The sequence below is a fragment of the Varanus komodoensis genome, unplaced genomic scaffold (genome assembly GCF_004798865.1).
Source record: "Varanus komodoensis strain SLA01 unplaced genomic scaffold, ASM479886v1 scaffold49, whole genome shotgun sequence".
NCBI classification, from domain to species: domain Eukaryota; kingdom Metazoa; phylum Chordata; class Lepidosauria; order Squamata; family Varanidae; genus Varanus; species Varanus komodoensis.
In genome coordinates, this window is record NW_025336072.1 from 4,506,513 (window position 1) to 4,520,414 (window position 13,902).

At 47.0% G+C, this 13,902-nt stretch overlaps 1 protein-coding gene across 1 annotated transcript; it reads left to right on the forward strand.

Moving 5' to 3' along the window:
• The first annotated feature begins 2,264 nt into the window (after positions 1 to 2,264).
• On the forward strand, positions 2,265 to 6,625 carry FOXI2 (forkhead box I2). The gene is made up of 2 exons (XM_044445615.1): positions 2,265 to 2,835; positions 6,075 to 6,625. The coding sequence occupies exons 1-2, from the start codon at positions 2,265 to 2,267 to the stop codon at positions 6,623 to 6,625; spliced, it is 1,122 nt and encodes a 373-aa protein (XP_044301550.1).
• Positions 6,626 to 13,902: the final 7,277 nt, after the last annotated feature.

The following is a 13,902-nucleotide window of genomic DNA, read 5'->3' on the forward strand; positions in this document are numbered from 1 at the left end:
CCCCCCCCCCCCCCCCCCCCGCTTACTCCTTTGCCCAGCTCCTACCTTGCCTTCACCAGTCCCCTGGCCATCCTCAGCCCACTCTCCCAGCCTCTGCCTCTGCTGCTCCGCTGCTCTGCCAAGAGGAAAGAGTCAAAAGCATGAATCATGGGTCTTTTTCATACCTACCACTGTCCCTGTCTAGTTCCTCAGGAGAGAAAGAGATTCTGAATCAACCAGCATGATAGCTCACTGGCAGATTTTTAAATTTCAGCTTGAGTAGAAAATGTAGATTTTGTTGCTATTGCCAAGGAACAGAGCAAAATCTTCTGAAAAGTCTCCAGGATTTCCCTATTATAGCAGGGACCAGTGCAGTAACTTCATACAGTGGGGGTGGGATAACTTTTAGGTATGGTATCTTTCACAGTCTGTTTTCTACAATTATAGATGGTTTTCTACAAGATACAGTATTCCAGATGAGATTTGACTTGTGAGGAGAATAGTGGAACTACTACTCCTCGTGATTTGGAAGTATTACTTCTATTAATGCATCCCAAAGTAGCATTTGCCCTTTTTGCAGCCAGATCACATTGTTGGATCATATTTAGCCAGTTGTCCACAATAACACTGAGATATTTTTCTTTTTCAGTTCTGCTGAGCCACATATTCCCAATCTTGTATCGATGCATTTGGTTTCTTTTTCCAAGGTGAAGGGCTTGACACTTGTCCCTGTTGAATTTCATTCTGTTGCTTTCAGCCCAGCATTCAAGTTTATCAAGAGTGCTCTGGATCTTCATTCTGTCTTCTAGGGTGTTTGCTACCCAATTTTGTATCATCTGCAAATTCTCTTTCCTTGTACTTCCTCATCTAAATCATTAATAAAGAGGCTGAAGAGCACTGGGCCCAGGACTGAGCCCTGTGGGACCCCACTAGTGACCTCCTTCCAGTTTGAGCAGGTGCCATTGGTGAGCACTCTTTGTGTCCGATTCAGCAGTCAGTTTTGCATCCCCCTAGTTTTTCCATATAGTCCACTTTTTGCTAATTTGCTTATCAGAACGTTGTGAGGCACTCTGTGGAAAGCTTGGCTAAAGTCTAGATAGATTACGTCCACAGTGTTCCGCCTGTCCATCTGGGAGGTTGCCCAGTCAAAAAATGAGATTAATCTGACAGGATTTGTTTTTGACAAGTCCATGTTAGCTTCTATTCAGCACTGCATTTTCTTCAAGATGCTTGCAGGCTGATTTTTACACCAGGAAAAAAAAAAAAATCTGATAAGCTGCATGGTGCCTTTTATTTGCTAGTGCTACCTTCAATCCATCTGGAAGTATCTGTGACTAATCCTATTGACTCTGACATTTTATCTATTCAGTTTTTAAAAAGACATACTTCATAGTAAGTGCATGTAGGACTGCAGTATTTCACTCTTTTCTTAGCAATTAGTTACACGTTAGTTGTGTCATCCTCCTAGCTCCCCCTCCGCCATACCCCCCTTCCAGGATTCGAGGCCGCCAGTGAAACCGTCTTGCCTGATGTTTGGATCAGACAAAAATGTACTTCTTCGGGTGCAATCCTATGCATATTTAGACAGAAAAAACTCCTACAAGTTCCAGCATGTCCCAGCAAATGGAGATGGTCAGGGCATGCTGCACTCGTCCGACAATTTCTGTCTAAACATGCACAGGACTGAACCCTCATGTGTTATTAATTCAGGGCTAACGATGGGGGGGAGGGGTGAATTAGCCTGATTAAGTCTATCAACAAATTTTAGCCCGAAGGGCTGAAACGAACCTCCTCGTTTAGTGGCAGTTTACCTCTGCATACGAACCGCAGGGGCAAACAAGCAGCCGCGGAAATGCATCACCTCCGCGTGCCCGCGACGAGGCTCGGCGGGGACCGAGCGGAGATCCGCCTTGCTCCTGCCCCGCCGCCCTCTCCCCTGTGGCGCACTGGCTGCTCGGAGGTTGGCTGGAGGGGAGGGGAGGGGAGGGGATGGCGAGGCTCCTCCAAAGGGGCAGGGATGTGGGGAGGGGGCATTTAACGCCGCGGGTTCCGGAGCAGGGTGGGGAAAAGGCTGGCGCTGGGGACGGGGTCAGCGGCGAGCGTGGCGCCACAGGCGTGCAGGCGGCGGCGCGGGGCGGACGGCGGGGCCAGAGGGGCAGATCTTGCGCCGGGCAGGGGCAAACGGGGGAGCTGCCCCGCTTCCCTGCCTTCCGCTGGCGTGTGCCCGGCCATGGGCTCGGCGGCTCCTCCGCTCGTGGGTCCGTGCAGCCCCGGGGCGGCTTAGGATGAACGCTCTGGAGGGGCAGCAGCCCCCCAGCGCGCACGACCTTCTCGACGTGGCGGCCGTCTACTGCGACAACCTGAGCCGCTTCCAGGCGCCTCCCGCGCAGAGAGCTGCAGCCGCCCCCGCTGGACTCGGCTTGGGGGAATCGGGAGGCGCGGGAAGCAGCCCCTACCTGTGGCTCAACAGCTCGGCCGTCCCGTCGAGCCCCTACCTGGCGGCCGGGCCCAACGGAGCGGCCGGGCCCTTCCTGCCCACGACGTACGGGGCCGGCGCCAGGCAGCTCTTGGTCGCCCCGTCGGCCGCCCCCGATCTCAGCTGGCTCTCGCTGGCCGCCGGGCAGCAGCAGGACTTCTTCAAGCTGGTGCGCCCGCCCTACTCGTACTCGGCGCTCATCGCCATGGCCATCCAGAGCGCGCCGGACAAGAAGCTCACCCTAAGCCAGATCTACCAGTACGTGGCCGGCAACTTCCCCTTCTACAAGAAAAGCAAAGCCGGCTGGCAGAATTCCATCCGCCACAACCTCTCCCTCAACGATTGCTTCAAGAAGGTGCCTCGGAGCGAGGATGATCCAGGTGCGGAAGCGGGGCGGCGGCGGGGGGTGGGGGCGGGGGTTCGGCTGGCTGGCTGGCTGGCTGGCTGGCGCCGATCCCTCGCAGCTCGCACCGGGAGACTCCAGACGGGACGAGGGGGCTGTCCTTCCTCCTGCTTGGTGCTTTGGGGCCGCTTTGAGTTTTCGGCCAAATCGGCTGGTAAGCAGCTTTCATTAATGTGCGACCTGCCTCCAATAGAAAAAGATCCCCCCACCGCAAGTTCAGTTGACATACAGGGAAAGATTTGAAAGCGGAGGGAGAAGAGAGGAAGGAAGTTTAATACTTCCCTCTCTGGCTACAGTCCTGCTTGAAAATCACCCTCGTGCACAGAAATTAAGTTAAGGACACAATCCTACACATACTTTAGCTGGAAAGGTAGTTTTCTCTGCCTGAATATGCATAGAACTGCACCCTAAGAAAAATCCTCCCACTGACACAACTATGGGACAGATCCAGGACTGGGAACAAGTGGTCTGGGCCTAGAAATGGTGCTGCCTCTAAGACTGAAAGCAGGATCTGTATTACATTTTTTTAAAATTTTGTACAGCACTTAGAAATAGCAGTTGCTTTAAAATGACAATAATCACCACACTTCTTGATCAGCATTTGTTGGTTACATTGTTTTAAGCATCCACACACAACCCCATTCTTGGACCTGTTGACAGGAACTTCTGCCTTGTGGGCTCTGATCATGGAAATAACTCTGTTGAAAGCAGGTCCTCTTTTCGAAATTGAGATGCACAGCTGTGGGCTTAACACATAACTGGCTTAGCATCCAGGGCAGGCACTACTCTGTTAAATTTCTCCATATAACAATGGCTACAAATAGAAACACACTTGGGATGCAATCCTATGCAAGTTGAAACAGGAAAAAGTCAAACTTCCAGCACTGACAGCTAGGGCATATTGGGAGGTATATGTTTTTCTATTTATTTTTTTTTTCTCTAAGGATTGTGCCCTTACTAATGAGAAAACCCCACTGAATACAGCAGGAACAATAATAAATACTTACATAAATAGGACTTAATCTGAAGTAAAGAAACACAGGGTTGTGCTGTTTAATTTGGCTCTGAGGAATAACTCAGGCCAGAAAATACACTGCTACAATCACGGAGGTAGCTTTTGGCTTGCTGGATGTTTCTTCACACTGTCGCATAGTGGAATGTCATAGTGGCACAAAGTGGAAGGTTCTTCCACTGTCTTCTAAGTCAATCCTTGTTGGCCTGCAGCTCTGCGGAAGTCAGCAGCCACATTCCAGCTGTGCTCTCAGCTTGTTTAGGATTGAAGTGAGAGCTAAGGGCCTGTCCTATAAACTTACTAGGTTACCTTATGCAACCATCCTGACTCAGCCCCAGTTCATTAATCATCTACAGTGATGATAATGTTGACTTACCTTGCAGAATATTTTCAGGACCATAACTGGATAATGCATATAAAGTATTATGAAAGCACTATACAAATATTATCAGTTGTGTTTTGTAATCACTGTAATTATTATTAGTAGTAGTATTAGTATTATTTCAGTAGAAAGCTGGTAGCATGAATGTAGCACATTGTGAGTTGATTCTTGGGTGCTTGGTCCTCTTAGCATCTTGCTTTGAAATGACTACCTGCTCTATTCTGTCGCAACATGTAGGATCATTTGAATGTGCTTATTGGAGATGACATGGACTGTTATCTTCATTCTAAATGCATTATGTTGCAGTAAGCCCCAGTTAAAATAAATGTGACTTACTTCCAGTGTCTGAGTTGGAATAAACATCAAGTATAAATGGCTACTATTTTAGCAGAATTATCTTAGGACACAGTCCTATGCATGTTTAGATAGAAGGGAGTCCCATCCCTTCTATCTAGCATTCCCATGCCAGCACCATATTTAATTCATAGAGTTTAGGAAATAAGCACATTTACCAAGAAACGTCCTATTGATTTCAACATGATTTGCTTCCATGCTTGGCTCCAATGCCAGACTGAAATTTCCAAATTTTAAATGTCCTGGAAGAATCACATTGAAAGCTAATTAAAGACTGAGGTCCTCTCTCTGCTGTAAACCTATACCTATTTATTCAACTCCAAGTGTTTGAGAATAGCTGACTGTTTAATAATAGCAGCTTTACACAACAGCACTAAATTATATTAGCTTGATCCAGACATTAATGTAGTGATACTTGACAGTGCTCCTTGTTACAGTCCTTATAGCCACACCCACAAAGAAAGTTAAAAATGCAGGCACTTGTGTAGATCCATATCAATAAGATCTAGTAGTTCCATCTCCATCAGAAGCAGAATTTTTGTGAAGGTGATGGGTCTCAAGTGTCTTTCAAAACCAAGCCAGCCTTTGCATTATAGCAAGGAATGGTAAATTGTTGTTGGGATGATCTATTTCTCCCCAGCAGCTGTGAGGATTACAGCACAAAGGGAACAGGAAAGTATGAAAGGGTGGGGATAGCAGCTCCCCTGCTAGAAGTGAGTTTTGCCTCTGTTATACCCCTGGTTACAAACCTAGTACCCTCAGGTTGATAGAGGGAGGGCAGGAGGACCTCTCTGCCCACAGGAAATGCAGCAGCATGTGTACCCTGGAGATATCTGGTACACCCACAGAAAGCCATTCCACAGGCATCTGTAGGCCCCAAATGGGGCATTTTGGGATGGGCTGTCAAGGACATGTAGAAGCTATCTGGATTCTGAGCTCCCTTGCTCTGCTGACAGACTGCAGAACTGGTCATTTTGATTTCTTTGCCATATAATGAAATGTGCATGTGTGCTCTGGGGGGAAAGGAATTAAGAAAAGAGACGGCCAAGACAGATGAGTGAATGAAAAGGAAAAGCCACCTCCCACCCGAGCTAAGTGAGCCATCAGTGCTTTCAAAGTTTGAATCATCCACTCTATGTGCCCCCACAATATAGGATTATTCAGTAAACTGCACTTTGTTCCCATTGATGCCAATGGGATTAACTTGTCTTATTGATTTCAGTGAGACCTAATTGAGTTAACTTAGACTAAATCCAGTACATAATGTGAAAAGACAAGAACCCATCCATCAAAATCAGTGTGTCTACATTGCTTGAGAGCTGTACATAAAAGTGGATTTATATCCATTTGGTGCTGTCCACTCACTTTACTGTCTCTCTCGGGACCCATTTCCCAAGGCTGTTCAGAAAATCTCATTTTCAACATTTTCTCTGCCTGCTAAATCCACATGTTCTTGGTTGATTCATAGGTAAAGGCAATTACTGGATGCTGGATCCAAATTGTGAGAAGATGTTTGACAATGGCAACTTCCGAAGGAAGAGAAAAAGGCGATCTGACCCAGCTAGTGGGCCTGGAGCCCCTCACAAAGTGGAGGACAAAAGCAACAGCGGCATTGTCCAACAAGCCTCAGAGTCTCTCAGCTTGGGCTCTGCTGAACTGCAGTGCTCTCCAAGTACTATGAATGACTGCAAACCCCGCAGCCTGAACTCTGGCCATTGTTTCTCCACTTTCATTTCCACCATGAATGCCATGGCTCATTGCCGAAATGGCTTTGCCAGGCAGCTTTCTGGTGGGCCAGGCTCTGAATTCATAGCTGGGAGGCAGAATGGGTCAAGTTTGAGTTCTTGCTCTGCTTCCAACAGCAACCCAAATAGAGGATTTGAACTTGGTTCTCCATCACACTCCAGGATGAATTACTATACAGGTGCTGGTGGACAGTCCAACTGGCTCAGCACTCCTGTCCTGAGCACCTTCAGCATGAACAATCTGATTTATAGCAGAGAAGAGACGGAAGTTTAATGTGGTGGCAAACTAGCCTTTGTTTGGGAAAAACAAAACCACCAGCAGCCTTTGAGTGCCTAGACATTTTGCCTTATGTCTCCATATGTTGGTAATTTTCAATTCTGGGACCAAACTTTAGCCCCAGTAAGATTCATTTTAAAACTGTTTTTTTTAACCTAATGTCAGATTTTCTTCTGCCTCCTCCTGTTATCCCCCCCTTCTCCCTTTCAGTTCTTTTTTCTGTTTTGTCTTTATCCCTTCCTCTTTTTTCTCATTCTCTCTCTCTCTTCAACACACACACCTGAACATAAATGTTGGAGGTACCATTGGTGAGAACAACTTAGACCAGGATGTAGCTCAAGTGCATATCCTGATGCAGTGACTGTGATACAAGCTAGAACTCAGACAGGCACAATCCACTGAGAAGTTCCACATTTAGTTCAACAGGTCTGCAAATGAAAACTTCCTTGTGGATCCTACCACCTATTTGTTAAATGGAAGGTGCTACCTTTTGCATTTTCCACCTCTCTTACCTCCTCCTACAGTTTACCCTGTAGGAGAATGTGTTTCTGTTCTTTCCAGCTTTACTGAAAATCAAATTAAGCCAGTAAATGAGGACGAAAACTCCTTCTAAGCAGGTGGAAAAATCCCTAACTCCCTGGCAACTAGTCATTAACAAGTTTGCTTGAAAGCAACTCCTTTTCAATTAGTTGTGCTAAGATTCATCCTGTGCAAAAATCCTATTAAGTTTACAGTCTCAATACTGTGCATCATGGCCTTAGCTCCTTGATTTTTAACTAATGCACTAATCTGCAACATAGGAATATTTTGGAATGTGTACATATTAGCTAATTGCATCTGGTAGAAGGAAATAGCTGTATTTTGGAAAAATAATGGACACTCCTTTTTTGTGTTTTTCATAGAAGTGTAGATTACTGCTGTGTTACTGACCTATGCAATGAACAAAATAAAATGCTGCCTCTTAATTTGTCTTAATTCTAACTCAACACCCGACTGTTGTGTTTTTTATTTCAAGGTATATTTTAATTCCCCCGTTCTCAGTTTATCAGGGCTAAAATTGAGCAGCGGTTATCCTGTTACTAGAACCCAAGCAGCATATTCAGTATGAAGATCATATTTTGGAATATGTGAACCAGAAGGAATGGACTAAGGCTCGTGGAGTACAGTTAGACTTCTGAGTGAACAAGCATTAGCTTTGGCTGGTGTTTTACTACTGAATAGCCACAATTCCTGTATATCTAGGATTTGGGGGGAAATATATTCAGTGGACATGGTTGGACTTCACATAGGCTTGAATTCTAGCACCACTGGTTTGAAACATTAGGCACTCACTAGAGATTAGTGCTTCTCAGTGGATAAGAATCTAAATTTAAAGGTTTGTATTCAAAGACTCCTTGCCAAAGCTCTTCTTCCTCCAGATAAACAATTGAGGAAATAGCTTGGAAGTATAAGAATTATGATCTTCACTCTGGCCCTCAAATTTCTTACAAGTAATTTCTATTGTGAACAATTGAATTTATTCATATATTTTAAGAAAGGGATCCCCTAGAAATGGATTGAATATTTAGATTGTTTTTATTTGTAAGCAGCAAAGTAAAAGAGCTATGCAGGTGCAAGCAAGTTTGGGCTTTGCATGCTTCTTTGTAGGGCAGAAAAATAAATATTTGAACAGGGGCTAGGGAAAGGTCGAGTTCTTCTGCAGAGAGAAGTTGGAACCGAGTCGGGAATAAGGATTTAACTACAGTCTGCAAATTTGCTCGCAACTCAGGGATGAAGGGATTCCAACCCTTCCAGTGCATGTTTCCTCAGAAATCGGTCCCACGGATTCCAGGGATATTTAGCACAGGCAAGGGCAGCACAGTTGGCTTGGAGCTTCGCTTCCTTGCGCACTTTCCTTGGAAGCGGGTTCTATTCACCGAAGTGCGACGTGCAAAGCTCAGTTACAACGTGCAAAGTTATTGAAACGTCTACGGAGAAGACAGTTGTATTTGTGGCCCCCCAAGTTTAAATACCTTGGATTGAATCCTGCTCCCTAACGCCCTAAACTTTTCCAAGGGTCTACGCTAAGCAGAACTCGCATTAGCTCAAACTGACGGAAAGGAGTTGATTTTTCACATTGACCCTTGAGCAGTGCAGTAGAGATATAAGAGCAGTGAGCTGACTTCGGAGGCAGGAGTTAAAATGCCGTGGCTCTCCAGTGGGGTTTTTCCTCCGAAAGCGTGCGCTAAGGATCCCAGACAGCCCCCAGTTCGCCGATGGAGCCTACCAGCTCCTCCCGGGCGCCGGAATTAGGGACTTCGGCGCGGCAATTGGGGACGGCCTGCCCGCTCGCAGCCCTTGTTGACAGCGCGGAAAATCTTCAGCCCTGTTTTCACACTATACTGCTAGGACAGGTTCGCGTGTTGAGCACCCAAATCCTCGCCGATCGGCAAGTTTGTAAATAAAAACTCTTTTCTCTGGGCAAACACAAAAGATCATCTTTGTGTCCGCCCAGGGAGCTGGACGATAATTTATATGAAGAATTTGGGATTTAATCGAGCGTCCAAAATTAATCCGGATCCCTGCTGAGGAGCCCTTTAATTACTCGTTTCCCGAATGCGAACCTCTTTTGTGAGAAAGGGGAAAAGACAGGCTGTGTGTGTGCGCGAGAGAGAAGGAGAGACATGCGGAGGAGGCGGAGGACAAGCCGCTTCCGTCCCAATGGCGAAAGTTGCGGGTAGCCTTGAAAAGTTTGTCTCGCCCTAAAGACTTTGCACATTAGGGGGGCGAGGAGAATAAAACAGCAAGCAGGAGCGACGCCCTTGGAGGACCTCGATCATCACAGCCCAGTGCCTTGGCAGATCCGCAGAAATTCAAAGGGCCGGTTTCCAAATCCCAAGCACGGTGGCAGCGCAATGCGCGGCCCGGCTCCTTCCATGGGACTCTCCATCGAGTATGCACAGGGTTCCCTTATTTCTTGGAAGTAGGTCCACTGAACGAAATTTACTTCGGAGTAAATGGGTATACTCATGGGTATCGTGCACTGTAAGTCCCCGAGATCCATCAAGCAGACTCCTTAACGAGTATGCCTAGAGAAAGGAAACCTAAATCGCTTTGGTACGACTGGCATCCAAAAAAGTATGCGGATATATTTACCAGGGCAGCCCAAGCTAAACGTCTCTGAGATCGTCCCACTTACTCCAATGGCGTTCTGCCGGATAAGAAAGCAAGCTGAGCAGCAATTTAGTTGGAGACACTGATGGGTGCCTTAAAACCAAGTGTACGTGCTGAGAATGGGGCCCGTAGTCCTCTTGGAAGGAGCAGTTGCAGGTCGTGCTAAAAAGCCGCCCTTAATAATACCTTTCAAGCGCTGGGGCAGTGAGGCTGGGGTTCCCGTCGATTTAAGGTCAACTGCTTCGACTTAACGAAGGTGCAGGAAGTGGCTGAGAGGAGATCGCTCAGAAGCGGCTGGAAACCAAGATTCATTTTGCTAACATTCATGACGGCAGATTGAATGCAGATTTACTCCTAGAGTAGCAGTTCTTATAATTGAAAACAACATTCGGCCATGACTCGTGTTAATTCCCATTGCTTTTAATGAGTATGGCCTTAATCCAAATCCCCGGGCCTCACGTTCTAAATTATTGAGTTTATCACAGCACGGTCTTATTATTCACGGGTGCTCGAGAGTAAATTCACTGGGTAAGTGTGGCAAGAGTGCGGTCCGAATGGTGAAATACGTAACATTTTATTGGAAGCAGCCCTGAAGAAAGTGTGGGCGAGCTATACATCTGTTTCATGCAAACAAGAAGAGTGGCACCTTAAAGACGAACTCACATAAAGCGCAATTCTATGCATACACGACTAAGAGTGTTCCCACCCATCCACCCCCGCCTCCCAGGGGTTATTCCAGGAACAAATGTGTTATCCTTTCAGGAGCCACTAAACCCTTCGTTGCTTTTGCACCAACAGAATGACTGCTATTTCACTAAAAAAAATCAATAAAACATCTTCATAAACAAGAAATAATTTAGGGCTCCAGTCCATTTGAGATACATAATTTGAGATCAGCGGGAGAGGCCCTTCTCCGGGAACCCTCTGTGAAGGATATTAGGAGGGTATGTACTCGAAGGAGGGCTTTCTCTGTGGTGGCGCCCAATCTATGGAATGTGCTCCCCAGAGAGGTCCGCTTGGCGCCGTAAACGCCATTTTAATTGTTAATATTATTTATTTATTTTATTTTTATGGCCAGGATATCTCCAATTATATTATATTGTTTTATATTATTATTTATTGTTGTAAGCCGCCCCGAGGCTTCGGCGAATGGGGCGGCATAGAAGCTTTCTAAATAAATAATTTCTACAGCTTCGGAATACTGGGAACTAGAGGCGACCCGTCTAAAAACCGAGTTCTCCTAAATGATTTGGGGAGACCATCCTACTTTTCGAACCACGATTTCGGACATGCGAATCCCTTGGGCGCTGCCGAGGTCGGATCCAGCTTCACAGCAGAGCGCCCCGGGCTGGGAGCACGAGAGAGGGCGGGCCAGCCCTTCGGAAGCCGGTCGCGCTTCTCGTTTGCGAGGCCGGGTCTCCTAGCTCCCCCGGCCGCCTGTCAGTTCCATAAGTGCGGCTGGCCGCAATGGCCTCATTAAGGCGGGCGGGGGAGAAGAAAGGCGGCGACCAAAGTTCAGGGTACGCTGGTGCCAGCGGCGCCTGGCCTGGCCTGCCTGACCCGCGATCTTGGGCGGCGTTTCTCTGCAGCGAGGTACGCGGACGCGCGCGCGGGCCACTGCCGCAGCCATCCGCCGAGTGCGTGCCGAAGACGCGGGGTCTCGCCCGGGGTGGCTGCGCCGGCCCCGTCCCCGCCTGGCGATCCAGACGGAGCTTTGTGTTTTTATTTGTCGCAAGTAGCGCAGCGAGGCGCGAGGGAAGAAACGCCGGTTGGAGTCGCGTCTTTGCATAAGAGGTTCGAGTGACCCAGAGTCGTCCTAAAAATATCGTTCGTTTCGTAATCTCCTCACCCACCCACTGAAGTTACCTTTTCAAGAGTTATTTTAAGTCGCCTTTGATTTCTGTGCCACTGAATCCTCTTGAGCTGTTTTGGGTTAGAGCGCCAAAAGATTTTTTTTTTTTTTTTAAAGGCCAACTTCCTTGGTAAACTTCCATCTAGTTCGCTCGCTAAGGCTGCTATCCTATTTACCTGGGAGTCGGTGTCATTGTGCTCGGACCCTTCTAATTAGACGTGTATACGATTACACTGCGACTGCAATCCCATTTAGTTAAATCTGCACGATTTACAGAGCGATCCTATGCTGCTGAGTTCAGTGGGATTTTATCCTAATGAGTTGTGTTTGGTATCGCTGGGCAAATCTGGAGCCTCCCATGATTCTTCGCACTTTGCTAGGCTAGCTAGGGTCGATGGGAGTTTGAAGCTGAAGAATATGGTGCACCGCAAATTGTACAATACAATAAAATGCTATTGTGTTGTAAGAATGCTACCTCTCGTGTTGACTCAAAAGCAATTCTCACAGAATTCAGCTGTGTTTATCCCTTGCACCATGCACTTAGGTTCGCACTGTAAGACTGAACTCCCATGCATGCTTGAGCTCCCCTAAATACATGCGTTTCAATGAATGTAGGTGGTTGACTGAACTCTGCCATGGGAGATGGATGCTGAAATCAGCGAAGTCGATCTGTGAACGTTAAAATCAATCCACAAATGTCTGTGGCCCGCTTTAAGCTCCCCAAGAATAGTGGATTATATTCGAAGTTCTGTGAGACTGCGCATCCCTTTTAGGTGCGCTTGCTTAACAGGAAAACTGCGGCACAGCCATTTCTTTCACTCACAGTAGTTGGATTTAGACTGGTTGCTTCCGAGCTCCTAAGGGGCAAGTTTGTAGAGGGATGCAAAGATAAAGTGCCATAGAGGTCCATCCTATGTTTTTTACTTGGAAGCAAATCCCACGGAGTTCAGTGGAACAATCCTATGCATGTCAACTCAGAAGTAAGCCTCATTCAGTTCAGTGATTAGACTTGTTCCCCAGTAAGAGAGCATGGCAATCTTTGGGATGGATCCAGTAACTTGAAGAACCCTATTGTGATGGCAGTGATATTGGTTGTGCCAGTTTTTACTTTACACCTTATTTTAATATTCTAAGTGTAGCACAGCACAAATAAGTTTCTTCTTTCATCTTACCCTGTAAATGCACTGCTGTCTTCTTACTACAAGGTTGGAGTGGGGGGGGGGTAAAGTGTCAATAAAAGTTGAAATCTACTTTTAAAAAGATGCTGTGCATGAGGGCTTGGCAGATCACCTTGCCCTATCTGCAGACAGATGATAGGCAGGAGTTCTGTGTTGCTTTTCTCCTCTAGACAGCAAGCATCTGTCCAGGAATCAAAGGAAGAGAATAAAGTGAAACACCTTCCTGCCCAATGGCTTGTTTCTCTCATCTGCGGCCTGGAGAAAAGGGATACAGATAAGGAGGCCACAAACCAGCCTGCCACTCCCTGCCTAGAGACAAGGGGAGCTCCCTAGCAAGAGGATCCCCCCTGTGCAGAGCCAGGAGCTGATTCTAACACTCATGGCCCTTTTGCCGATGATGGTTAGTGCCAACAACAGCCTCCCCCTTCCCCTAGGCTTGCCAACCCATACCTTAGGCCTTGGTGGGGCAGCCTGCATGTGGCAAGGCACACAATTCCCTGAGGTGCTGCTAAGAAGTGGCTCATTAAGAGATCCAGATTCTTTCATTTGGAGCCCTGAATGTCTGGGACACCATCTGGCTCCTCATTTGTTCAGGGGCACTTACTGATAAAAGGTAAAGCAGCCCTGCTGAGCTCTGTTGCATCTGACCCCCTGCATTAACTGACTTGCCGCTTGCATGTGCTTTACCCCTGTTGCTCCACAGCCACCTGAATCTTTCTGCCGGGGGGGTTTTCCCCCTGAGATCAAATGCCCTCTTCTCTCCCATCCAAACATCCCTTTTTACCAAAAAAAAAAAAAAAAAGTTGTCCCTGGAGTGTATATAAATTTGCATATGCATTGTGTGCATTTGCTTCCAGTGGGCCTGAGCCCCAAATCTTTTGGGGACCTAGCCTGGTGCCTTCCAGAAGTTTTGAACTGCAACTCCCAGCATCCTCAGTCTGATGTTGGAAGCTAACATGTGATACATCTGGAGAGTACAAACTTGGAGAACCCTTGTGTACATGTGCAAGCACATGCACACACATGTTCACAAATCATTTGTTAAAGATGGTTTTGACTTTAAAAAGACAAATGTAACCCAGTGTTATACT